A 26,049-nucleotide genomic window follows, 5' to 3' on the forward strand; every position below is an offset into this window, starting at 1 on the left:
ATGTAGAGGTTCAGATAGCCCTTGAGAATCTGCTTTCTCAACTCAGCAGCATCCAAGAAGTCACTTCCTTGCAGCTTGCTCACTTTATGGCGCTGCATGAAATGACCTGAAACAATAACACAGTTGCAGATGTAGTGAATGACCCGGTGAATCCGAACAATGGTGGAGAATTGATCTCCGTGTCCAAGACTTCCTCTTCTTAGCACGTTTGCCCCACCATCACCACCCTTTCCCCCCACCCCGCCCTCATCGCTTGCCTTTGCATGAAAACAAAAAACAGAAAACAAACCCTCTTGCTTTCCAGTCACTTCTCGTTGACATTCCTCGATCGTCAACACTCATGCCTCCTATCCGCTTTGTTACATTCCCCTTACCTCTCAACCCATCCCCTACCCTCTTCATTCACTTTCCTAGACTCAGACATAGCAGAGGTACAGGTAGGTCTTCTCTATACGCCAGTCTGGGGGGATGTCTTCGGGCTTGTGGCCTTTCATGTGCTTCTGCATGGCTGACAGGCTGGGGCAGTACTCCAGGCAGATGGTGCATTGGTAGGGCGAGGCGCCATTGTGGGTGCGCAGGTGCTTGATCATGGCCGAGTAGTCCCTGGATCGCTGGTGGCACAGCTTGCACTCGAATGGCTTCTCACCTAAAGACGAAGACAACAGTGTTAGCCTAAGTGTGACGTTAAACAGCAAATAAAGGAATTCAGTACTGAAATCCATTAGAGGGATGGAAAAACTGTACTAGTCTGTAAGATGTTACTGATAAGTGCATGACTTCTGCTTCTTTGCCTTAAAACTTATTAACTTTATTTAATGCAATGAGAAAAATCCTTGCTGTTCAAAATGCAGTAAAAAATGTGTGTATTTCTACAGCCAACGATTTTAAATTACATTTGAGTTATATATATATATATATTTTTTTTCTAACATAAGTCAGATAAACACACAAACAGCAAATGGACCAACAGGTTAGCAACTGTCTGAGCTGCTTCTGAGGATTCAGCTACTGTTCTGTGTCTTCAATCACCAAGGCCGCAGCAGTCAAAGGTATACTAGGTTATTTTGAATATCTGGATGTCAGAAAAATCTTACAGATTTTCAAGTTAAACATTGCCTCAAAAGAGGAGCTAAGGTGAAGGTGGTTCATCCCTGTCAGTTAGGTTTCACTACATGGTCTGTTTTGACCTTGTGTTGCCATCTTTATGTCTTTGGACAACAGCCAGACCCAAGATGTAATCAACCCAAATCTACCGACAGTTTAAACATGGTGTCTTTTGCACCAAAGAAGTAAAAGTTGTGGGAGAGAAAAAAAATCCCATCACCACTAAGAGATTTTTTTCTCTGTGTGGCTCACAAGAAACATTGACGCTATTATGATAATTGAACGATGCATCTAAAAAGTGACAAGTCAAAACCCAGAGGTGAAATCCCAAATGTCTTCCAGACGACACTGTGCACCAGTAAAAGATAATGGTAACTCTTTAAAGTCATTCTCAACAGCCTTCGATAATTGATACAAATCAGAAGTGAGAGGAGAATAAAAAGCTCCAAGTACGTTAGTGCAGTTTTCTCACCTCTGAGAAATAAATAGAATACCCGTCAGGTCCAGTCAAAGTATCCCCTCACAGCAGCAGCGCACATGATGATTTGTTTACTAATTATTCTTACTTTAAAGGGATAGAACTGTTTCCATGTCATTATTTTATTAAAATACCCCTGTGTAAAGAGATTTTTGAAGGATCAAGGTTTTAGTTACATCAGGCTGTGCAACAGAAGAAAAAGAAAAGGAGATGTTCTGCTATTAAAACTAATATACATGGAATATTATGCCAGCAGTTTTAAAGTACATGCAGAGGATAATTTAACATATACTTTATTTGTTATTACTTGTAAAAACTGTAAAATTCAAAATTCAGCTCTTAGTACTTATTAGAGTGAGTAGCGGTAGAAATATGCTCAAAATGACCCAAATTAGAGAATACAAGAGTTATAAGAGACTCTCTAAATCTGTGATAAGAACCAGTCAGTACAATCAGAAGAAGAAAGAAATTCCAGGCGTATTTACTTTTATAGAATATGATCTAATCAACTAATCTACAGCACATTACAAGAAAATACAGCTGACGACACCGAGAACTCCTGCAAGTGTCATAAATCATAGTGCAACACTGCTTTCTTGCTGTGGGGGCTGCTATATTCCAGAGGCACATTTCAATTCAGCAACAGCGGCCAGCCTAAACGTGCTAATGATTTGAGTGATGGCACGGAATAATCCACCAGCGCTCAAGCCGGCAGACGCAAATTAGACATGTAAATGCTGACCTTTACCAATGGCATTTGAAATGAGCTGTCGGAAGTGATCTGGCCCAGCGCTCGCTGTCACCTTTCAGCTAGATCTTTGCGCATGTGTGCTGCGAAACGTCCGACTTTGTGCCTCTGCTGCCCAGCCCGTCTGCTCCTTTGAATCCCCGGTTAACCTTGACCTCCACAGGGCCCGGGTTACGCTTCCATTGAGCCAATAAGCATAAATACAGTGTTGCAGGCCCCGCGCTTCTTTGTAGCAGTGTGGACACCTGCATGATGTTGATATTGATAACCAGACTGTAAACAGGGTCGCTTCAAATAACCAGCTAATAATGAATTGCAAATAGGGCCCAGGTATTGATCCGCCATTGGCATTTGGAATGTGTGGAGAGGACGGGTCGGGGAGGGGTTGGGTTGCCAATGTCGATGATTCATCAAGCAGCTCCCTTTTGTGCGAGGTGGCCTTTGACTGTGAGCTTGTCACTTGCTCTTGTTATCTGCTGTTGCTCTCCAGCTTAACGCAAAGCCCCCCTCCCCAACACAAAAGGCGAAAGGGTGGATGGGGGGGGAAGCCAATTATTGGACAGGCTGCCTTGATAGTGTGGCTTAACAGCTGGTTTATTGAATGGGAGATGGGAGGGTGCTGCTATGTGTGTGTTTGAGAAAAAGGGATGGTGAGGAAGCATAAACCTTTGGCTGTGTGCCATCCTGGTGAGCACTTGTGGTATCCTCGCTCACTCTGCTACGTAGCACGCACTCATTCTCCAGGGCACCTAGCTTATCACTGTGTCAACATCTTTATGGGGCTCTAAATATACTAAGATCAATACAAAGTCTTCTGAGACATTCATCTACTGTATCTCAGCAACAAAGATATTCATCTGGTTTGGTCTGCGCCTTGCAACTTGGATTTTCTAGAAGAGAGTCCCTTAACAGGCTCCCCCATCATGCACCATATGTTTTAGAACACCTCATTACTGCAGTTTATGCTCTTTCTGCAAGTGAGGTGAGAAGAACTTACAGTAAAAGTACAGTAAAAGACTCAAAAGCAAGTGTAAAACACTAGTCTGGCCTTTTTCACATAGCTGCGATCACCTGCAAAATTAATTTGTTAACATATTGTATCTGAAATGATCTGGCATCCATTTTTGTCCTGCCCAAGTTTGGGGGTCACTGGGCCTCTACAGACACCAAAACATTTGTTAACTGAGTATATATGAAAAATGTTGAACAGGAAGTTCTACAGTTTTTTGCTCTGAAACAAAAAGCTAAAGTTGTTGTGATGCTACACTGTGTTGCACACGATAGATTTTCATTTTCTACCGCAAACAACACAGAATCAAGTGAGAATAAATAGTTCCGAATGCTTTGATTGTTATCCATTATCGCTAAAGCCTTTACTTATTTTGGTCACAGTACCTGTGTGCACACGGTAGTGGGTTTCCAGCTGGTGCTTGAGGCTGAACTTCTTCCCACACCCGTTACATTCATAGGGCTTCTCTCCGGTGTGGATGCGCTTGTGGCCCTTCAGCGTGCTCTCATCTCGGAAGCAGCTCCCGCAGAACTCACACTCAAATGGGTGGTCCCCGGCTAAAATGTGGAAAGAAAAAATAGGACACATTCACACAAACTGCTGATGACATTGTATCATAAAAAGGCTAAAGACTGCACTGGTTGAGCTCGTGAAAAGATAGCTCGAAGGGTTAATGACAACTCAGTGCAAATGACAGCACCAAGAAGCTTAGGTTTTGTCTTTATTTACATGTACAATTCAAGTGTTACTCTAGTAATTGTGACAAAGAAGAACGTCAAATGTCTGAAAATAGCTTCCACCTTCAAAAAAAATTAGAAAGCTACTGTGAAGGAAGCCGCATTGCAAAATGTTTTACTTTATCTGATTATTTTGTCGGGGTTGTGCACAATGCAAGAGCAGCATGCAGTATCTTCCAATGCGTAGCTACATAAAGCCTTTAATAACAGCAGACAAGTATAACCCATCTGTTGTCTTTGTCTACAAATCACCTGCGCTGTTGTTTTGCTTTGTCCAAACCCTTAAATAATTGTAGCCTGTCATGGCTGCTCACCAGCCTCGAGATGTATTATTGACCATGCAGACCCAGTGTCACAATGCACTAATGGATCACCTAACTAATGTGCAAACCTAGGATAAAGAAGTGAGTTTGTCATCACAGAATCTATTATCCTTGGATATATATGTGTTTAAGCAGACCCAAATTCAGGCATTTGTCTTTAACTGGTCTAGTCGTAGAGTCCAAATTACTCTGCATCCTCGATCACTGCCATGTAGCCGGTCCTAAAACACAATATTTGTATTTTAGACAGTGTGTCATCATCACGGTTAAATGACAATGCCTAAAAATGTAAATGAAGATAAATGTACCATGTCTTGACATTCACTGGCAGCATGTTGACTGGCTTATATTAGCCTCCTTACGCCCCGTCTCCACCCTTCCTTAATTTTTCCTTAGATAGCATCATATTTCCTTCCTGAGACATCGCAGTTATTGTAGGCATCAGACTGCTGGCGGTTGTATAGCATGCATGCTTTCAGAAATGAAAATGATAACATTCTCCCCCTCATGCTGCCACTGCACAGGTCCCCACAGGGCTGCTGTAATGCATATTCAGATGTCAGTGATCAGGGATATTATGATTTGCAGGAGCCTCTCACCAGCAGTCCAAAGACTAATTGTATTTCCGTGTTTGATGAGGGGCTGCTTCTTGCGTCATTTGCTTCCCCCCAGTGTTACACTCTCCATCCAAGTAATGTTGTGGATATTTATTAATGTATTTCACTCTACCGCTGCAGGTTTAAGTCACCATCAGTGACCTATGCCTTTCATTATCTGCCTGTCCAAGTAGCAACGTGCCAGAGAATAAATTGCATTTCTCGTTATGTGCTGCTACCACTGCCCCGCTGTTAAGAGACTATTTCACTTCCATCCTGCATATTTTATTTGAGATTTTATGTATGCACATAGAGTATGCACACATGTAACTGGTTTATTTAGAAGGAGAGACAAAGAAAGGATGGGAAAGGAATGTAAACTGGATACTCTTTAAATGTTGATCACGTGTCGGCTATGTTATACTTTTGGGGAGGGAAATGTTTTCAAAGCCTTCTGATGCTGGATGCATTCCCATTAAAGGGAATGCTGGGGATTGGAGGGGGTAAAGGGGGAGGGATAAAACTGAGACAGGGATGGAGCAGGGGATGTGGGTGTATATGGTGGCAGTGGTGGGGGCTGGGCAAAAATCAATAAAAGTGACAGTCTTTATTTGTCTGCATGAAGTTATCAGTGGCTCCCGCTGTAAGACATTATGCTCTTTCTAGCGTTTCAACCACAGCAGAGATCACAATCCATCACAGAGCTCGGTGGGCTTGCACGATGCTGCAAGAATAATAATTGAGCTCAGATTCACCTGCCTTTAATTAAGGCCTCCGATCAAACCAGCAAGTGGGATGCTAATACTCGAAGAATGTCTGTGGAGGGCTATTTACGTTTAGATGCATGTTTCTGTGCTAACGTGTGCTGTTGGCAAACATCAAAAATCTTCCATTAGTAGGAAAGAACTTGATTCATTTGATAATATAATAAAGGATTTCTGCACAATACAGATTTCTACACAATATGTATTCTGTATGTTTGTGATGGTGAGTTAGTGCTATTTAAATTAAATTGGAAAACACAATAAAGAGTTTTGGAGAGTGTCCATGATCTCTCTTATAGCTTTGTAAATGATCTGAAGCTTAGATTTGGTTTATAAATCACTTCAATTTAACCCATTTACACTGACTTTATCTCAAGTTACTGTAGACATTTATGCAAATCTTACAAGAAATAACAGCAATAAACAAAAAGCAAGAAGAAAACAACCTCAAAATCATATTTGACAACAATGCAAAACAAAAAAAATAGTTTTCCTATACCCAAACACACAAATCAATGCTACAGTTACTGCGCTAAAGTAAGGGTGCCTCTGTTAGTCTGTGCTGGCTACAACTGCTTTAGCTATATATAATGAATAGACAACAAATATATAATATTCAGGCTTAGAGACCCAGTGTAAATCTAATTAAGGAGCTTCTGGTATCAGCAGAAGCTAAAAAATAACCGTGGTATAACATACAGAGGGGGTTCGGTCTCACTCAAGCACCCTGTTGCTGGATGCTCATCACGCATGTTATCTCCCATTGCCACTCGGGGACGCCAAAGTGCAAAGTTGCACTGCAGAGTTTTATATAAGTCGGACACAATTCTGTAATCACATTGTGAGAATGTAAAGGAGCAGACAAGGCTTCATTTTGTCAGGATATATTCTCATGGGAGGCGGAGAATAATAGGAACACGTCCTCCGTCCATCCCAAATCTGCTACTATTACTTCCCCCATCTCTCCATCCTTCCATTCTTGCTTTCCTCTTTATTTTCTCTCCATTTCTCCATCCCTCTGTGGTGTGACCACATGGCAGGGACGCGACAGATGAGGACCCGGCAAAGTGAGGTGGAACCACAGCATGGTGACTGAACCCAAGGGTGCCCCCGAGCATCACCACCTGCGTCTCCTGACCCCTCCTCATCACCTCCTTTGACACCCCAAAGGACTGCTGAGGGTTCCTGTGCCCATGGGCACACGGTGCGTGTTCATTATATACGGTAAGAGGCTGTAAATCACCAGGCTCCATCACTGCCAGGACCAGAAACTGCCTCATTCTCTCTCTCTCTAAATTCAATTCAGCCCTCTCTCGCTCTCTCTCTCTTTCTGGCTGTAGCACTATCAAATACAGCTGCGAACACAAAACACCCCGCCACAGCAGACAGCAAATTGGCCCAGCGTTAAAAAAAAAAAAAAAAAAAGGGAAAAAAAAAACAGACACTTACACACAGACAGTGCACAACAACAGAATATTAATGAAGGTCTGGTCTGTAAAGAGAGAGTGTGTATGTCTGTGTGCATGTGGTGCCGGGGAAGAAAAATAACACAGCTGCTATGACTGCCACTTTTTATGAGCCAACATTGTGCATTTGTGCGTGAGTGCTCGAACCTATACTGTACTACATGCGCGAAATAAAGACAAAAATAAATTTAACAGATAGGCAACATCGCAGTAAGAATGTGCAATAGGATGTTAAGGGGAGGTAATGAAACCGCAGGTGGATGGAAGAAAATGAAAACACAGTGATGGAGGCGAAAGAGAGATGGCAAGATTAAGATGCTGAAATAAACACCATTAAATCAGGTTGTTTTTTTTTTCCTGCTTCCTCGTCCTAAACGGTGATCCAGTGTCAAAGCCCGCACCAGCAAGGCTGCGTTCAAAAGATAAAGCTGCAGACAGGTAAAATGAAGCACGCGTAATGAATGTCCATAAAAGTGCTTTTGCTGCTTTCTGCTGTCAGCTGATACAACCGAATAGTGAGTCAACCAATAACCAAGCAATATCTAGAATGCTTTGTATGGAAGATGAGCTGCCATTGTCTGTCCATAAAAATTAAGGTTGAATACCAGGAATTGAGGTTTTGGTATTTACTGGGGATTTTTTGTCAAAACTGAGCCGTGCTTCTGGGAAAATACCTGCAAAGAACCAGTGCATCCATGATACATTTGTGTGCTGGAAACAACTGCGCGCACTGGAACAAAGACACCTCATCCAAACCTCATTTACCACACAACTGTCACACCTAAACGCCAAAGTCTGCCACTGAAAAGCCATTATTACGGTAATATAATATGGATCAGCGTTTCTCCTGCAGTGTTTTGTTTTCAATTACTTTCCATGTTTCAGTGTCTGCCTTAAGTCCAGATGAGAGGAAATACAATTTTTCCAGGTCTGAATGAAGCGGAAGGCTAAATCTGTAAGAACAGCACACCCTCCGAAAACAACAAAAACAGATCAACCATCACTAAATCAGAATAAGAGAACAGACAAGAAGAATGAATTAATTTTGTGATTTAACTTGGCATATAACTAACTGCTTTTCCCAAAATTAGAAAAACAAAGAGAAAAAAATGGCGGCACGTGAAAGGTTTTTCTCCTCCCTTTGCAAAGCAGGTTTTGTCAACAGGGACACTGTTGTGCTGCTTTAATATATAATGCAAGTGTAATATAATATAATATAATACTTACATGAAAATATACAATGATGTCACAATTATTATAATATATGCTTTTTTAGATTTAAATTTTGGAGTTTACATGAAACAAAAATTCATTTTGGTTTTTTATTTTAAAGCACAGTTTTTTAAGGAATCATTTTTAAATCGAGAGAAAACCTATAGAGCTGAACCTTCATTCAAAAAGTAATTTACACATATCTCAGATCTTAAATTTAAATGTGTTCAGTGATGAGTCTTTATTAATCCAGACAAAATATGACACCAAATGGAAACATCTCTTAGTCACTACTTCCATTTATCAAAGTAATTAGTTAGCAATTACTAAGCACTGTTAGCTTTTGCAATATGGATAAACTGTCTTTGATAGCGTATGCCATTAATCAGCATTAATGACAACGGTTTTGATGTTTTTAGGACCAGAACTAAAACTATAGAAGGAAGAGCCAATGGTTCCCATTTTATCTGCTTTTTGGCGCTTGCATAAAGTTAACTTGAAGTAAATAAATAAAACAAATGCTCATTACTGCAGAAACTTTGGTTGGTTTAAAGATTTCCTTTCCAATACATGGCAGCTTTCTTTATGCAATTTGCTTTTAATCACTCAAATGTCTTGAGCTGAGCTGTCTTACAGAATCCAGACGAGAAAAGATCCTAGCTGATAAGAACATACAGATGGACATAATTTATTTACATTTACAGACTTACATTACTGCAGCTTTGCCTCTAGGGCTACATTCAGACAGGCTTAACGTCTAATTTATCTTTACAGATACACCCCTTTGCAAGGTCACTTAATCTATATTTCTTTTTGAATGGAATATTCTCCTAGAAAATACATGCACAAAACAAGCGAGGATGGCACTTTAGTTAAGGTGTAGATCTAACGTTTGATACAAGTGAAAATAAGTTAATTAGGGCGTTATTAATTGAATCGTTTCCACATCTTAACCCAACCAACCCTTTTATGGGTTCTGCATGTTTGATGCATCCGATAAAACTTGAAAACACAACATTGATACATTAAGGAACAAATAACAAAATATAAAGAAAAGAATTAGACAAAAATCCGAACTTGAACTTTGCTAGGTGAGAGTGCACGTGTCTCTGCATCACATGAAGGTAAAGTTATAAGGCTGATTCTCTAAGGTGGATACGCTGTCTAGCTGTCTGTTTTTAAGCACTATTTTTGCCTCGTTACCAAGCAAAGTGTGAATGAGATTATTAACATCAAAGTGTAAATGCAGAGGAACACCATGCCTCTACTTTTTTTTTTTGGAGGGTAAATTAGACCTATTTCTGGCGCCTATGATGGCTGTGCGAGTTGCTGACTTTATAATCCCCTGACAAAAGGCTCTGCATCATATTTAAACGATTGCTTTCACGGCTGGCTCATTGTGATGAGGTTCAAAGTGGCAGGAGGCTGCAAAGTCTCATCTGCAGCTCCACTGACGAGCTGAGGTGACATTTGCGTCGCCCGGGTGGGCAGGTGGATCAGAGACGCTGCATGTGTCCCCTCCAATGTCTGGTAGATAGAACAGATGTGTGCACCGCTACTGTACAGGCGGCTCAAGCAGCCACGTCCGCCTCCCCCCCCTCCCTCCTCCGCCACCTCAACCCCCCCCGGCTTCTGCCACCATCACACACTAATGGTGTATTCGCCTGACTTGTAAATAGGGCCGACTGCTCTCATCTCACTGCCTTTCGTTTCAAATATTTATCCGTGAGCCGGTGAGCTAAATCGGCTCTGACAGTGAGACTGTTATTTAAGGTCGCAGACAGGCGGCTGGCTAAGAGACAGAGAGAGAGAGGGGGAAGGAAAAAAGCGTCCATCCCCTTGCCAGTGAAATGGGATTCATTTCCATGTGTTCATATTCTGTCATGGCTACGGCTTTTTTCTCTTTACTCTGAATAGCCGCATCCGTCAGGCTACCTCTGCTCCCTCGCAAAAATGTATTAGTATCCTGGCCTCATCTCAGTAGAGAGCCAACACCGTGAGTATTACAAGTTGACAAAAAGGGGGGGAAAAAAACAAACAAACAAACCAAAAAACCCAACAACAGCAACAACAAGAAAAAAATAGTTGCTGTAAATACGCTTTTTGTGACTGCTGCAGAATTCATTTTGTGTTGACCTGAATTAATACTGTTTATTCAGATGAGCAAAAACAGCAGCGTAACAGGAAAGTGGTAACATAATTCACTCAAATTTGCTACAAACAAAACATGAATTCTTTATTTGTATACCTATATTTGTCGATGGCAACCCTACGCTGGCTGTGCTGTACTAGCCACCCTATCCCTACGTGTTGTTTGAGAATGAATTATATTTTATTTTATGCTAAAAATGAACTCAGATGACCTGAATTATGGGACACTGCTGGACATTATACTAGCCTCCATTAAACACACACAAAAATTAAGAATATGTACCGTTTAGGTAGAGCATCAGCTGGAATAATAATAAATGTAGATTTTATGGAACCACAGGGACTGCACGTCTGTGGTCTAGTAGGTGTGGGCATGCACGATAAATAAAACGGAAATCTGGCATCAGTATGAGCTGGGTGGAAAATGTATTCTGCCATTATTAATTCCTACTAATCATTTCTCCAATAGTCAATACTTTGGTGATTACTAAGGCTTCCACCTGAAAGTCCTTTATCTACATACACGTGCTCCGCTCCTGGCTAACTGATAAGAGAACTGGATATCTGATAGGGAGTGATACTGTCACTACCATTCATATGGGTCTATGTACCTTTTCATTCAGGCATCCTATATGTGATGAAGGTCCTTTGTTGTATGACGAGCTTAAATATGTGTAAGTTGTATGAGAGTTCATGTATGTATTGTATTTGTTGCCCTAAAGAAAAGGAAATAAAGGCAGTGGCATCACTTCTTTTACTCTCTCTTATCACACCCAGTTGTCCTGGACAGTGAAAGTTAAAACTCCCATCCTAAAGTAAACACACAGCAGCTTTTGGACTTGAAGAAACCTTAAAAAGTAAAAAATACAGACTTTGTGCACATGAGTTAGCATGTCATTCATGGAAACTACTTAGAAGTTAAAGATATCAACTACTTGTTAGTGCGCAATGCCATCCATTTTATTAGAAGGATTTGAGTTGTTTTTGTTAAATACGCTAAGGAAATGAATCAAAAGGCTAAGCTGTATAAGTGCACTGATTTAACAAAACAAATGGCTGCAGTTGTCAGGTCTTCGTGTTTCATCTACTATATACTCAAAGTTTTGGAAGGTGACTGTTACTCAGCTAGGAATTACAGGGACTAGTTCTGGATGTGCTTCCTTAGCATTAGGAAGGAGGTGGTTCAGACATCTAATTATGATGAATCCTACTTTTGGAGGTATTTTGAATTAAAATCAAAGCAGACTCTAGGATACAGAAAAAAAGAGCAAAGGGATTACCTTTCCGACCTGGTGTGGGTACATGCGGGTCGCCCAAGATCAAACAGAGAATGTATTATGGACTACTGCACTTAATTTGTTACAGCATTCGCATATTCCAGACCAAGAGAAAAGGCTGGATATGAATAGACAGATAACGCCCCATGGAACACCTCGGTGAAATGATATTGCCGCCTTATCACCACAGGCGTCTTTCACTGACCTGTGTGTGAGCGTAGGTGACGCTTGAGTGCAGTATGGCTGGGGAAAGTCCGGTTGCATTCGCTGCAAATGTAGCTGCGAACTCCGGCATGGACTTCCATGTGCTGCTGCAATGCTGTCTGGGTCTGGAAGCGCTTCCCACAAAGCAGGCAAAAGATGGCCATGTCCGAGCCTGCGGAGCAAAAAACACCGCAAGTTAATTCGAGGCAAACATTATTTATTAAAAGTCATCCGACCTCACGTTTCTTGACTTGTCGCATGTCTTTTTGTGTATCCATTCTTTTGCAATTAAAGGGATGAATATGACCTTATAGGTGCTTGTGTTAAAAAAAAAACAACTTAGATCCAAGTTGTGCAGTGGTTATTTCAGGAAGAATAAAGCACTGTCACTACGGAGCTATTCAGTAGCACTTCAATGTAGATCCAGAGTGACAGCCAAAGCCAGCTTTTCTCAAACCAATCACACACGGCTGTGTATCCTTACAGTGATTAAAATACAGGATAACAACACAGGTATGATGTCGAGAACTTTAGCACATCAAATTTGAATGAAGAAAAAGAAAAGAACCCAGGAAAACAAAAAACTTTTTCACAAGTGCATGTAAAAAAATACTGTATTTATAGGATTAAAGTTGCATGCAGCATTCATGTTTTAGGGTGGGTGTGTAGAAAGATAAAGATCTCCTATGCAATACTTCAATCGAATCTTGACTCCAGCGAGCACTGTGCATTTTTCTCCAGCAGAGATAAAGAGCCCACAAACACAGCAGAACACACGCACACACACACAAACACGCACACACACACCCAACTGCACGCTCCTTTGAACACACTCCCTTCACACTTTTTCAATTACCAGGCTGGGGAAAACTCTGGGGAAGGACTGAGTGTTTGGAGCTCAGTTTCTATTTCATCAGTCAATAACACATCTTTGGGGCAAAGCTGACACTAATTTAAAAATCTATGAAGAGCAGCCCGCCTCATGTTCATAACCACTGGAGGAGGAGGCGGGCCCACGACAGCCTCCACACCAGATCAATCACTGTCTCTGCTGCTCTACACGCTAAAGAACCGGGATGAAGGGAGGGAGTATATTGCTGGAGAATGATGATAGGAGGAAGGATAGAAAAGAGTTGCTGGAAAGCAGGTAAAGAGAGGAGATTTCGGTTTGTAGCAGAAGAAAGTGATGCTGAAGAGCGAAACGAGGAAAAAAAATTCTCACTTTGTTGCAAGTAGTGGAGAAAAAATAAATATTGACAAACCTTTCCCTTCTGACTTTCGGACTGTCTCTATTTCTCATTTTTTCTTGTACATGAAAGGAATCAGGCTTGTCTACAGGAGTGTAGAGTTTTCATTAACACCGTGGTGAGCACTCATGACTGAAAGCCCGAGGTACTAATCTTCCAGCCCTACATGTGATGTCAGTTATATTCATGCTCCTTGGAGGATAACTCCAAATGTGCTGCTGACCAACTTATTCCCCCCCAAACACAGGGCAGCGTTTTTGCAACCTTTTGCTTTTTAATTTTTCCGAGCATATTCATGCCACCTTGAGGATCACCCTTTGGAAATTAGCCACTTCTTAGCTCAGAACATCTATTTATCTATCTATCTATTTCCTACATCTACATCTAAACTTACATCTAAACTTGCTTGCTCTTTTTTCAATTCTGTCTTCTTGTCCTCTCTGCGTTTATCATTGAAAAGGCCACTGAAGAGGCCAATGAATGCCTATTATTGCTTTTAGAATCCCTTCAGGACATTTCAGGTACGATAATAGCTTTGACTGACAATCCAGGTTTTAGTCACTTCTCACCTTTTTCTACCTCACTCCTCCTTCTTTAGCTTGTAATCCATCTAAGGTCTGGCTAACTCAGTGATCCTCCATAAGCACAATACTTCTTCCTTTAGGCTATATCAGATCAATCACAACATTCAGAGTTGGACTGAATATGTAAAAATAAAGTTCTATTATTGAAAGAAGAAACTAACAATGGTGTAAGTGCACAAGAGGTGAAATGGGCATCAGAGAAAATGAGAGAATAGTGGACTTGGGGGTAGGGTTGGGTGGAGACTTTGGCCAAAGATCAAGAATTAGAGGGAAAAAAAAGGTTTTGGAATGTAAAAGGTCAGCAGACCTCTGACCTCAGGTTTAGGCCAAGGCATGGTGGAAATCTGAAACCCAGATACCAACACACACGCAGACAGACACACACAGAAAAACAAAGCAGTGGAACAAAAAAGTGGAAGCACCGCATGAAAAACACGACTTTGAAGTCAGGGCAGTTACAGTGGTGCGGCGCATTATGGTGAACAATATGCATCACCAAAGTGTGTATCAACTTTAAAAGAGCTCTGACAGTGACTGCTTTTATCAAAAGCAATACAATATAGCTGAGAACACTGGAACAAAGATGGTTAGTACAAGCAAACCACCAGAAAGTGATGGACGTTTAAACATGCTGCTCTCTAAACACCACACAAGTAAATAATCAAAAATGACCACATATTTATGCAGTTTTTGACTTTCTGAGCCTCGAAGAGCTGCTATTAACTAATGTTTCAGGCATTTTGCCAACACTAAAGCATCTTATTACAACCCACATTTACATGTAATTGCCATCTCTATTCATTTTAAGATACAAAGCACTTTAGTGCCTGTTGTAGCTCCGACAGCAGCAAAGGAGGAAGTCCAATTATTTTTGCAGGGCGGATGTTGTGTTGGGTAGATGAATTGATAAGATTACATACACTTGCATTGCAGATCGATATTTGTTGCTTAGTTAATGCCGTTTCTTCTAACCACGACCATTCCTAGAATCCTGCATAACAACTGCATATTTACTACTGCGGGATCACGCAAGGCCCCTAGACCTTAACAAACTAATTATTTTAAGCCAAAACATGTGGTGTTTTGTGCTTAAACCTAACCAAAGGTTAGCAATGTTAGCAAACTAGCTAACGAGCACAGAAATGATTAATTTTCCTGTTAATATGTTTCTATGGATCTCATTGGAGTGTAGGAATACACCAACTACAGTAAGACTTTCTACATCCTATGTTTAATTAAATGTGGGAAAAAGTCCAACTAGTTCCAGAACTTTAATAACAGTACAAATAACATCATAGAAATAAATGGTTTGACTAACCAGCCAGTACAGAAAGTCCATCTGACACCAGTAAGTAAAAAAAGTCTTTAAGACTTTTTCCACAAACTGCACGTTACATCCCAGATCTTTCACCTATGCTGCTGAGTCTATGTACTGTAGGAAATTGCTTCCTCCTTGCTATCGTTTGCCCTCCTTGTCTGCAAAGCACAGTTTGTAGCAAAGTGCTAACATTGATTACTGTTAGATAAAATTAAGCGGTCCAAACTTCAGAACAGGGAATAATTGTGTGTTGCAGTAAAGTGAGTAAAAGGCTTGTCAGCTGCTGATAGATGAAGAGAGCAGTGGAGAGATAAAAAAGGAAGGAAAGGTGGGAGAAAGGTAGTTGACCCAGGAGGTCCATTACAGTGTAAAATTGAGTCAGCCCAAAGTGACACCTGAAAGGAGGAGCTGTGGAGCCAGAGCGGTGGAGGGTTCTTAGTCTCAGTCCTGTTTGGCTGTTTTGGAATAATTTACCTCCTTTAACCAGCCTCTCTACACTTCTCGTGCCATCTATTTATAAAGGCTTGGGCAGTTTGTGGCTGTTTGTGTGCGGGGCCGCAGCAGTGCCGGTAGTATCTTAATGGGTCTGGAGTGGCAGGGCTGCTGTTATTTAAGTGGGGGATGGACACAGGCTGGTAATGGAGAGGAATACCCCGCGATGGGAGGTGACAGTGGCCGGATGGGCAAGGAGCAGAGAAATGGCCTGTAGCTAGATGCTTGCCATTGAGGCTGGCGCTTCCAGCAGCAGGGTAACCACCCACCACTCACGCACCTATTCAGAAAAATTATCCATCTTGATTAATGGCTTCAAAAATTATCAGAAATTCTTACAGTTGTCACCTGCATAAATCTGCATAAATCAACAAGAGCCGTTATCACAGGTGAACTGAGCTGTAGTAATCTGAAGGTCGGAAGGTTGCTCGTTCTAACCCTGGCTGCTCCACTCTGTGTGGCAATGTATCCTTGGGCAAGACGCTGAACCCCTAGTTGCTCTCCAGTGTGCGTTATCTTAGTTTTAATTGTTTCAGTGTGTTGAAAACAGTGCTTGCATGAATGGGTGCAAATAGGCGAATGACACATGTTGTATAAAATACTTTCAGTGCTCGAGCAGTGAAACACTATATACGAATCAGTCTATTTATAGGAGACTCTGGCTGGGACATTGTATGAAGTTTCCTTTTCTCCATACATTTAGCAAACCACAGGAAATCTGCTTCAGACATGTGGCCTCTACTGGAAATACTCTGGATTAGGCAAGGGTGGTTTGAGTGTTTGATACTGGACACATGGTGCTCATTCATTCTCTTCAGAGTTTGCTGCACTTGTCTCACACGTGCAGACATCACACTGACTTTGCATCAGAGGATCTGGCAGGTTAAAGGCAGTTTTAATGTCTGATCCGGATAAAAGGGACATTTGCATTCTCACAGCTCTGCAGCTCCGTTGGGTAACGTCTAGAAAAGTTCAGATCTGAAGTGCATGTATGAAAACAGCTTAAGACTGTTCCTATAATTCTAGGTTATAGGTTCCACCACGGTGGCCATTTGAATTAAATGTGGAAGTGACAGAATGCAGCACGACTGAGGACCATCAGGATCTCAGAACATTTTGAGGACTCTAAAGCTTGAAGAAATGGATTTTGATGAGTGGTAAAATGTAACTACACACCTGAAAATCTCCACGTACACCTCAAGGTGCTGCCACTCACATACTCTACATAACAGCAGCCTATGCTCCTCGATTAGAAGCTTAACAGCTACCTGGGATATTTGCAACGACTCGCAGGCGTTTTTCGAGACGAAGCATTAAAAGTCCTTATGCTGGTTTAAATCCTTTCTGAATGCACGTTTCCAGGACTGTAGCTGAGAGAGTTAAATGCGTCCTGACTGTGGCCTGCAATGCAGCGTGCTGAACAGAGGAACTGCCAGAGTTAATGAGGCAGAGAGCAGCGGGACCTCAGCACAAGGTGTTCAATCACAGGCCATTACCGCAGCCCTCAACCTCTGTTACTGCTTGCTCTTGTCAATAGCAATCTATAGCAAGCTATACTTTATCTATACAGAGGGCAGAATAGTGACTAAATGTAGGTGTCTGCATCCTAGTGCACTAGTATTAATTGGAGATGTCCCAATTTGAGGCGTAATAACAGAAACATGATCCCAAAGTCACCGCATCATGTGAAATCTGAGTTCTTTTCTGAGCTGCTGCCTTGATAAGTTACCTAAATGTGATTCATCTTGATAAGGAGCGTTCATACCTGATGTGGAAATAGAAGTTTGAAAAATGAATGCACCCAGCTGTCAAACATGAGGCTTAAATCCTGAAAGGCCAGTGAATATACCCTTGCTTTATTTACTTCGTTTACCTTCAAGTGACTTCTTTTTTGTGGCCTGGTCAAAAGGAAACCACACTATTCTCAGAAGCATTTGCTGTCTTAGATTCAGAGTCACAGATTTTAACTTTACCCCCCTTTTAGCGCCTCTGCCACATGGACAAGCGCATTTGAATAGTGACAATCAAAAATCAACCGCAAATGACTCAACCTGACTAAGCCATTGGCAGCAGTACAACCGATCGCTGACACTTCCCCGGGACGTGCTGGTTTGGTTTGTCGAACTAGACCTTTTCAGTCCGTTTCCTTACAGGAAATCAGCGGTAGGCGAATTATTCTCGGCATGTCCTGTTTAGTTGGAGTGACCATCGCAGCTGAATGTTTAGATTATTAGTACGCAAATCTCAGCGTCTTCTTTCATTTTCTTGCCTTGAACTATCGCTGCTCTACAGTACAACAGCATTCAGTCACAACAACATCCGTCCTACTGGCTGCTCTCCTATCTCCCACCATGTAACTGACAGTCTCCACAAACACCAGTCACAACATCCCCCGCCTGTGCTGGCAGGACAAGGTGTGAGAAATCAAAGAAACAGCGATGTTCCTGCTGCTCTTTAGCTTTGTCAAGTGTTTGTTGTTCATCTGCAATCAGGCTTCATCGCATATCAAGCCAGAGTCTTTCTGAAAAGGTCGCAGAGCACCTTTTTACCGCCGCCTCCGTGGGGTGTCATCAGAGATATGCATCTCACAGTGAATGAATAAATAAATAAGTAAATAAACGCCTTCTTTAATTTACTTTTTTATGGACTGAAAGGAGTCTTTAAATTGATTATAAGGGATATCCTTTCCACTGTGGGCAACAGTTGCCTGTCTGTAGTACCACCACACAAAGTTTCTTCCAAAACACAACAACAAAAAAGGATAAGCAGGGAAAAAAAGCATCAGGGAAAAAGATGTAAGAATGTGCAATACTAGAAGATCTTACTGCTAACGCCAGTGGATTTCTTTACAGTGTGCGGTCCTTTCCACTGTCTCAGGGATTTCCTCATTACCACGTAACATAATCAAAAGAGTGACAGACTCTTAGCCTCATTCAGTCGTAGCCACTGAAACAAACTGTTAGACATATGCTCCTCGGTATGATAACGATCGCTCCGACAGATGCTCAAGAAAACAAATTTGTTTTTAACACTGAAGAGAAAAATGGCTGGGGTTTCTTCTGCCAACTAAATCTTCAGAAAATGTTCAGGGGATCGATATTCATGTGGAAAACTGTTTGAGAGCTTTTCATTGCATCGTGGAGAACTGTACATTTAAAGTGATTGTGCAGTAAAGCTACCACATGGTGCTAAGTAGAAGCCAAAGAACTGCCAACGCAGATGCAGAAATGGGGAAATAAGCATTCTGTTCAAGTGGTTTACATATTGCGCATTGCATCTGAATTACATCACTCTGCACACCCTTAGCAAATGATCTGTTTGTTGCATGCAAACAGTTTCAATTTGGCAAGAAAACATTCCTGGTGTAAGTTAGGACTACTTTATGAGATTTTCATCCCCTGTGGTCTGTACTACATCCTGAAATCTCCTCAGATTTCCCCTCAAAGAGCTGTTTATTCGACCTGTTAAGGATTTTAGCGTTGAACCTGTTGCTGCTGGAGACATCTCATGTTTACCTCAACTTCAACAGACGCAGCTTTTCAGAATAATAACCTGTAGGTGAATGCCACGTTTGATATGCGCTTTTCAATCAGAGTATCCTGTTATCCAACCAGGCGCAGCACTCCCATAAATCCTCTTTTCTCAACTCACATTATCAGTATAGTTCCTCCCTTGTGCTTCAAAACGCAGATGCATAACACGAGAAAAATAAACACAGGGGTCTGGCATCTACTGAGGCACCCTGTGTTGTAGCGCGTTTGTGTATTCGGCACGAGAAAGAAAATAAGATGGAATGTTTGCGCTTCTGCTAATTCATTTAAAACACCTCCACAGAATTATTTATTGATCAAACTGGAGGAGGCTGGAATGACTGCTGAAATGAGGCTTCAGGGGTAACAGAGAAAGGGAGCTCTACATCTGAATAAAACCCCTGGATTGAGGCAACAGATTTTAAAGTGGTTACTTCTAACCAGGCAGAGATTTCATGTTTTTAGGGGGGGTGGGTTATCCGAGGTCATGAACATACTTTGAAAAAAAACGAGATTTTCCCTCGTGCGTGGAAAAACAACCCTTTTATTAATTGAAATTAGCCTGTGGCAGTTAGTTCTGATGGACACTTCTGCTTCACCCAAGTGCAATGCCATAGCTGGTCACACAAAATCAATTTATTTAAGCCTCTAAAAACATATGGGAGAAGCAGGCTGCTAAACTAAGATCTGTCTGGACAAACCTTATTTCAGTGACTCTTAACTCGGGATTAGGAAACTGAGAGGCTGTCGATCAGCAAAAGGGTGATTAATAAAAGAGGAGGCATCGAGGCAGTCCAAAAAAAATAATCACCTCCGTCTTGACACTAGACGCAAGATGGATGGCAAAATATTATATGACAACGTTGGAAGGAAATGCTTTACATCACACCAACATTTATAATCGTAATTATACTATACATTGTTTTTATACTACGCTACCTCTAAAGAATATAAGGAAACTTGGAAAAATTACAATATAATAGCATGCAACTTAATAATTGGGAAAAATACAAAACTAGAGCTACAATAGTTTGGCACAATTGCAATTAAATACAACAAAACGACTCACTGAAGACATTATCGCACTCATACGAGCATTTCAGTAATGACACGGGACTGCCAAGGAGTCAGTTCAAAGAACCAATAACTCGCTCACATTATTCATGCAGATGAAATAAACAAGAAATCAAAGTAAAAAGGCAACCGCTATTATAAGAAGATGCAACGCCACGCAGTCAACAGACCCTGCCCCGCTGTGTTTTGTTTTGTTTCGTCCCTTCCTCCCTCCCTGTGATAATTCACGTCGGGCCCGCAGCAGCGCTGACACTGTAAGATGAACTGCTCCCAGCTAGATTAATGCCACCAGATGCCAGGCGAGATGCCATATTAATTACCCAGAGATAATGTCAGCACAACCATATGGCAGCTCAACTGCCCATTTAGTTGACAGGGAGAGGTCTTTATAGCGGTGCAAATTTCCTCATCTGCACAGCGTTCAGAGCCCCGCCATATTCTCTCTCTACTGTAGCAACTGGAGCACTTCATTACTGCTGCACATTATTGCTCAAATTTGTAGTGTTAGCTCGGTGTCTGCGGTGCGCTATGATGGACAATACATTGAGAGGGAGGCTTAATAAGTGAATGTTTTCCAGCGATCCGTTGTTACTTCATTTTAGAAACGTAGCTGTGATTAAGGTTTGCTAAATTGATAAGGTTGGTAATAATATCCATATTTTCCTCATTATGAACAAATGAAAACAGCTAACTCTGTATTGAATTTACCCTACTTCCAAGTACAAAGTGCCAATAAAGCCAGAACAGACAAATAAATGTAAAACATCTTATGCGTATATATTAAAAGATCTGTTTTGCCTTTTTTAGACATAGACAGAGTTTATTTAATCCAACACTGGGGGAAATTCACTTGTTACTGCAGCACAAGAGACAGGAAGAAAAAGTGAATTAGAGATATGTTAGATAATGAGAGAAATAGTTACTATACTATGTACAAATACACTGCCCCACTCTGTTGTTTACTTAATTTCACTGAGCTCTAATAATCTCATTCAAATGTACTATTTACTCTGGTTTGAGCCAAAATACTACAGTGACCCAATTAAAAAAAAAGATTTACTTGTTCATTGGAAACAAATAAGCTTGTGGCTAAGAGCTGCTGTTGTGAATCTACCCTCATATAACATGGCTCTTTAAAAGTTTTCAGATCTTAACTGCACATCTCACCCACATTCAAGAAATCTCAAATTTCAAAGCCTGTTCCCTGCGTGACTGCGGTGGATATCAATTCCGAAATGTCATTAGAATACACTTGCCAGCGTGTGTTTGTTTTTTTCCTCACCACCATGCTGACTGTAAAGATCATCAACGGCACAAGCTGGGAATTAATGTCAATGTGAAGAACAGTGGCACAGCCCTTTAACATGATTTACAGTCGCACCAGCGGGCCCTTGGTGTTGTGGACGTGGGGATCATTTGCAAAGATGGACAACGGTTGCCATCCAATCCACCCGGCCCCAACCACCACCACCACCACCGGAGCACCCACCTACCCCACCCTCCAATCCCCACAAATCCGATTTAATCAGACAACTTGTGCAGTGTGGCTTGGAGTAAGAAAAAGGATAATTAGTAAACAGAGGAGCTACTCGCCAGGCTTCATTGGCATTCGCACCGGGTTACTGTGTCGCATTTAAAATGCAGTCTGATGAAGTCTACAGAATCAAACCATTTGTTACTCCTATTGAGGAGGCTTCAGGCTACTGGCAATTAAATTGGAATTAGCGCTGGGGAATGAGATACGGCAGATTCATACCAAGAAGAGGAGGGAGGGAGAGAAAAGGAAACAGAGAGAATGCTCTGTCTGGACCTGGCTCTGCTCTACAGTGGGTCAGATCTGGAAGTGATTTGCTTTCCTTTATGTTTGTTTATTTCCTGCATGACTCCAGTTATCGTTTTTTTTATAAGTAAAAGAAATATACAACCCCGACTACTTGCAATTATTAGTATTATTTTTCTTTTTTACCTGAAGCAATGAAGTGATAAATATTCCTTCAAAATTCGAGGCTGAGAAAACGAACAAAAGAGTGAAACATAATTAAGGAAATAAACATAAACCTGTTAGTGTATTTAATATCGAAGGGTTTGGACATACATGAAGTACACTGTGTTATTTTAGCAAATAAAACTCTGAGGGAGACAGACAAGAAACAAAGAGATGCCATTTGCTCTGCCACAGTTGACTGGGCACAGTGGAGCTCAGCATGGAGAGAGTGTTGGTCCACTGGCAGAGGAAAAGAAGGAGGAATAGATGGATGGATGGAGGAAAGAGCAGGAGCAGATAAATGAAGTGGAAATGAGAGGGAATGGCTCCTGTGCTACAGCTGGCCCCAGCAACTTTCAGCCAGCCTGACCATGACAACTGGCTCTCCACTCCCCTCTCCTTCAGTCGAGCAAGGGCCCATTTTCAACAGCTTGGGGTGTAAAACTAGTAAACAGCCAGCAGGGGCCAGTGAGAAGGCTCTAACTCCATATTTTAATTTCATCATATTTGATGAAAATGTGACAAATAAACTAAACAGAGAATTGGAGTCTGGGCATGGGAGCTTGTCAAGTCTTAATATTAACATTTGGGACTTTAATGTAGGTGCATGTTATGTTGGGAAGCTTTTCACAGAACAAAGAAAATATATTGTAAGACAATATTTAATGATCAGAACTCAAACATGATTAAAATAAATCAGCCAATTCTTTACTGTGTCATCTGGATCTGGATCATCACATCTGAGTAAATTGAGAAAATAACCTCTGTAAGTTTAAAACTGTTAATTTTGAATTTAAAAACAGACTTGATCTCTTTGACGGAGCTGCTTCCTATTAAATATTTGGTTACACGCCTGAGTTTTATTTCTTTTACGCTATATAGCGGTACGCAATGTTTGCTCCAGCAGCAGAGACCTGTACATGTAACGCTGTTAGCCAGTAAAGCCTTATGGACTCTGCATTAAATAGAAACACTGAACTTCATTTTTACCGCAACTCCTCGGTAATTACAAAAGTGAAATGTGCCATTAGGAGGAAAAAATAGGGAGATGATCATTATCATAGTAAAGTGTGTGTCTCCGTGTGTTTGTGCCTCTACATAAATGCACATATGCACTCAAATGTTTCAGTCTCAAGGTTAAATACAAAGATGCTGTTCAAGCGAAGTCCATTACTGCATGAAACCAATGAAAATAAATGACAGCATTCAGTAGGAGGTTCGAGTATCCCAGAGAGAAATTTGCGCAGCTCGGTCATTTGTATACTCTGTTTTCTCCACATAGAATACTCAATTGTGTGTTTACAGATGAAGTACCGCATTTGAGTGCAGCTCTATTTTTCTCTTTAACAGGAAATGGAGACATTTTCACTCTAAATATATCAGTGAGTCTGTCGGCTGATGTAAATCCCTGTCACCAAGATTAATGATCTTGAATAAGAGGAGAAAAAACATGCCACCTTCCCCCCCTTTTTAAAAAAGCACCTTAACACAATTGTCAAACGAGTATATTAAAAGAGTTCACGTTTGTACTGTAAAATGATGAATAAAAACAAAATAACTACATTTAATAGCTGATGAGAAACAAAGGCTTTATTTAGAGCTGAAGACAGAAAACAGCAGCTGCGCAGCAGTTTCGAGCAAGGAGGGAAAGGAGAGGAGGGTTAAGGAAATTCCCAGAATTATAAATTTATGAATGAACCTTATACAATGTAAAAACATTCAAATCAAATCCATATACATGGTACTCTTCAGTGTATGCTGCTGCTTTGTTTTGTTGTTGAGATCAGGGGTCTTTGGTGGTTATACTATCAGCTCCAGGACTCCTCCTTCAACTTATCCCTGAAGATGTTTTCTTTTTAAGACTATGTTTGGGCTCATTGTCATGGACTACAGAAAGATCTGAGACGGCTCGGATGTCTTCCTGATTGCGTGATGGATAAGAATACAAAAAGTCCTAAAACTTTACAGAACATGCAAACAAAGACAAAAACAGTTACCATAATGCCGTCTCATTTCCATGTGTGCCCAGTTTCTGCACACATGGAAATGCAAGGTCAACTATCCTTTCTCCTTGAACCCCTTATAACCAGTACAAACAAGTCAGTATACCCAAGCAGTCTCCACAGCCAGACTCGTTGGTGTATACCAAAACAGTGAATCCATTTACATGTATAATTAATTAAAAGAAAGCAGGAGCATTATCTGATTTTCATGAAAGATTATTTTTAGCCAGTTCTCCAGATATTAAATTAAATACAACATCACCCTCTACGTGCTAAATAGAAATACAGATATTCACAGAAGATTTTTCAGCTAATAAATTAGGAATGGTGTTATTAGGTGTTCATTGTCAAGGCTGAAACATCAAAATGTAAAAATGTGAATGGAAGATGTAGCTACAGAGAGCGATCTTGGACTGAGCATCATATTTTTGGATCACATTGACATGATGTCATATAGCTTCAGTTTTTGTGTTTTTTTCGTAGATATTTATTCAATTAATGTTGGAAATATCCTGCTACAAGACTGGAAAAACTCCTTTTGGTCGCTGATTGGTGTTAAACACAATTATGTAGCACAGTGTAAATTAAACATAAGGCTTTAGAAGTTTTAGGTATTCAGTCTGTAGATGTTGCTTTTTTCCCTTTACATTAATTCAGTTAAAAAAATAACTACTCATATCTTTAATTTTCTTTTTTTTCTAATTTTTTTTTAATTTTTTGCTATCAATTGGGTTCCATATGAACAACATGTGTATTTTTTGTATTGCATATACTGTACAGTAATCCTATTTCTCAGTTTATTTACAGCTCCACAGCAAACAATCAGGTAAATGCAAACAAAGCAAGTAGCTGCTCAGATCACTGCAGCCATACAGCATCAGGGGGCTCATAAAATTAAAGGTACAGTCCATTAGGGGTGGTCTGCTTTGCAATAAGTATTTTCATAATGGCTTTCAGAGGCCACCAAAGTCTCCTTAAGCCTCCGCCAAAAGCTCACGGTGGATATAGACCTGTGCTATTGCTGCTAATTTCTTATACCCTCTTGACCATCATCACTTCCATTCTGTGTGTCTCCTAACAAGTGCTGTTATAACACAGGCTTTGTGTATGAGAGTTTTATTTCTTTTTTTCCCCTTTAAACTAACTGTTTTGTCTGTTTATTATCTAAACTTAATTAAAGGTATGAAAAGCTTTTCAATTCACAGGACATGCTCCGCTCCCCTAGAGTATAAAAGGTTCATGGGAGAGATGGACTGGTAGCGACTTACCCAACTCCATCCAAACCCTGTCAAACTCCCATCACCCCCCCACCTTTACCCCGTGTCCTGCAATGGAATCCCAAATCTCTCCTCGCCTTCCCAGGATTTATTCTTCTCACCGGCCATCTGGACAGTGGGGGCAGACAATGTAAAAGGAAAAGGGGGCTGGGTGACGGGGTTGCAAACCCACATTAGTCACAGGCTCTTAGGTTCTTCGACCCATACACACTTATACACACACAAGAAGCTGAAGCCAAATGACCCCAGCTCCCCCTTACTTTCCCCCCCCCCTCACTGTGGCTGCTGACACCGTCTTTCCTGCTGGACAAAAGGCTTTTAGCACCTCACTCTACTGTCCAAACCTTAGCGCGCATACACACACACATCCTTTGCAACACATACATGCTGGACAGGATGGAGTGTTTGTTTTGTTTTCTCAGACGGCCTGGGAAGAGGGTAAAGGAAGGGAAGGGTGAAACAAAAAGAAGC

At 41.1% G+C, this 26,049-nt stretch overlaps 1 protein-coding gene across 1 annotated transcript in view; it reads right to left on the reverse strand.

The window, feature by feature from the left end:
- Positions 1–249: 249 nt before the first annotated feature.
- Positions 250–26,049, reverse strand: part of zbtb16a (zinc finger and BTB domain containing 16a) — a 140,952-nt gene continuing 115,152 nt past the window's right edge. Inside the window, exons 5-7 of the mRNA XM_085289714.1 lie at positions 12,071–12,241; positions 3,726–3,896; positions 250–646 (exon numbers count right to left, since the gene is read on the reverse strand). Coding sequence (XP_085145840.1) covers positions 417–646; positions 3,726–3,896; positions 12,071–12,241 — 572 coding nt within the window. The 3' untranslated portion in view covers positions 250–416. The remainder of the gene's footprint in view (positions 647–3,725; positions 3,897–12,070; positions 12,242–26,049) is intronic.

The sequence above is a fragment of the Mchenga conophoros genome, linkage group LG10 (assembly GCF_057382185.1).
Source record: "Mchenga conophoros isolate Kocher_MC1m ecotype Shallow Benthic linkage group LG10, M_conophoros_male_GT1.1, whole genome shotgun sequence".
Taxonomy (NCBI): Eukaryota; Metazoa; Chordata; class Actinopteri; order Cichliformes; family Cichlidae; genus Mchenga; species Mchenga conophoros.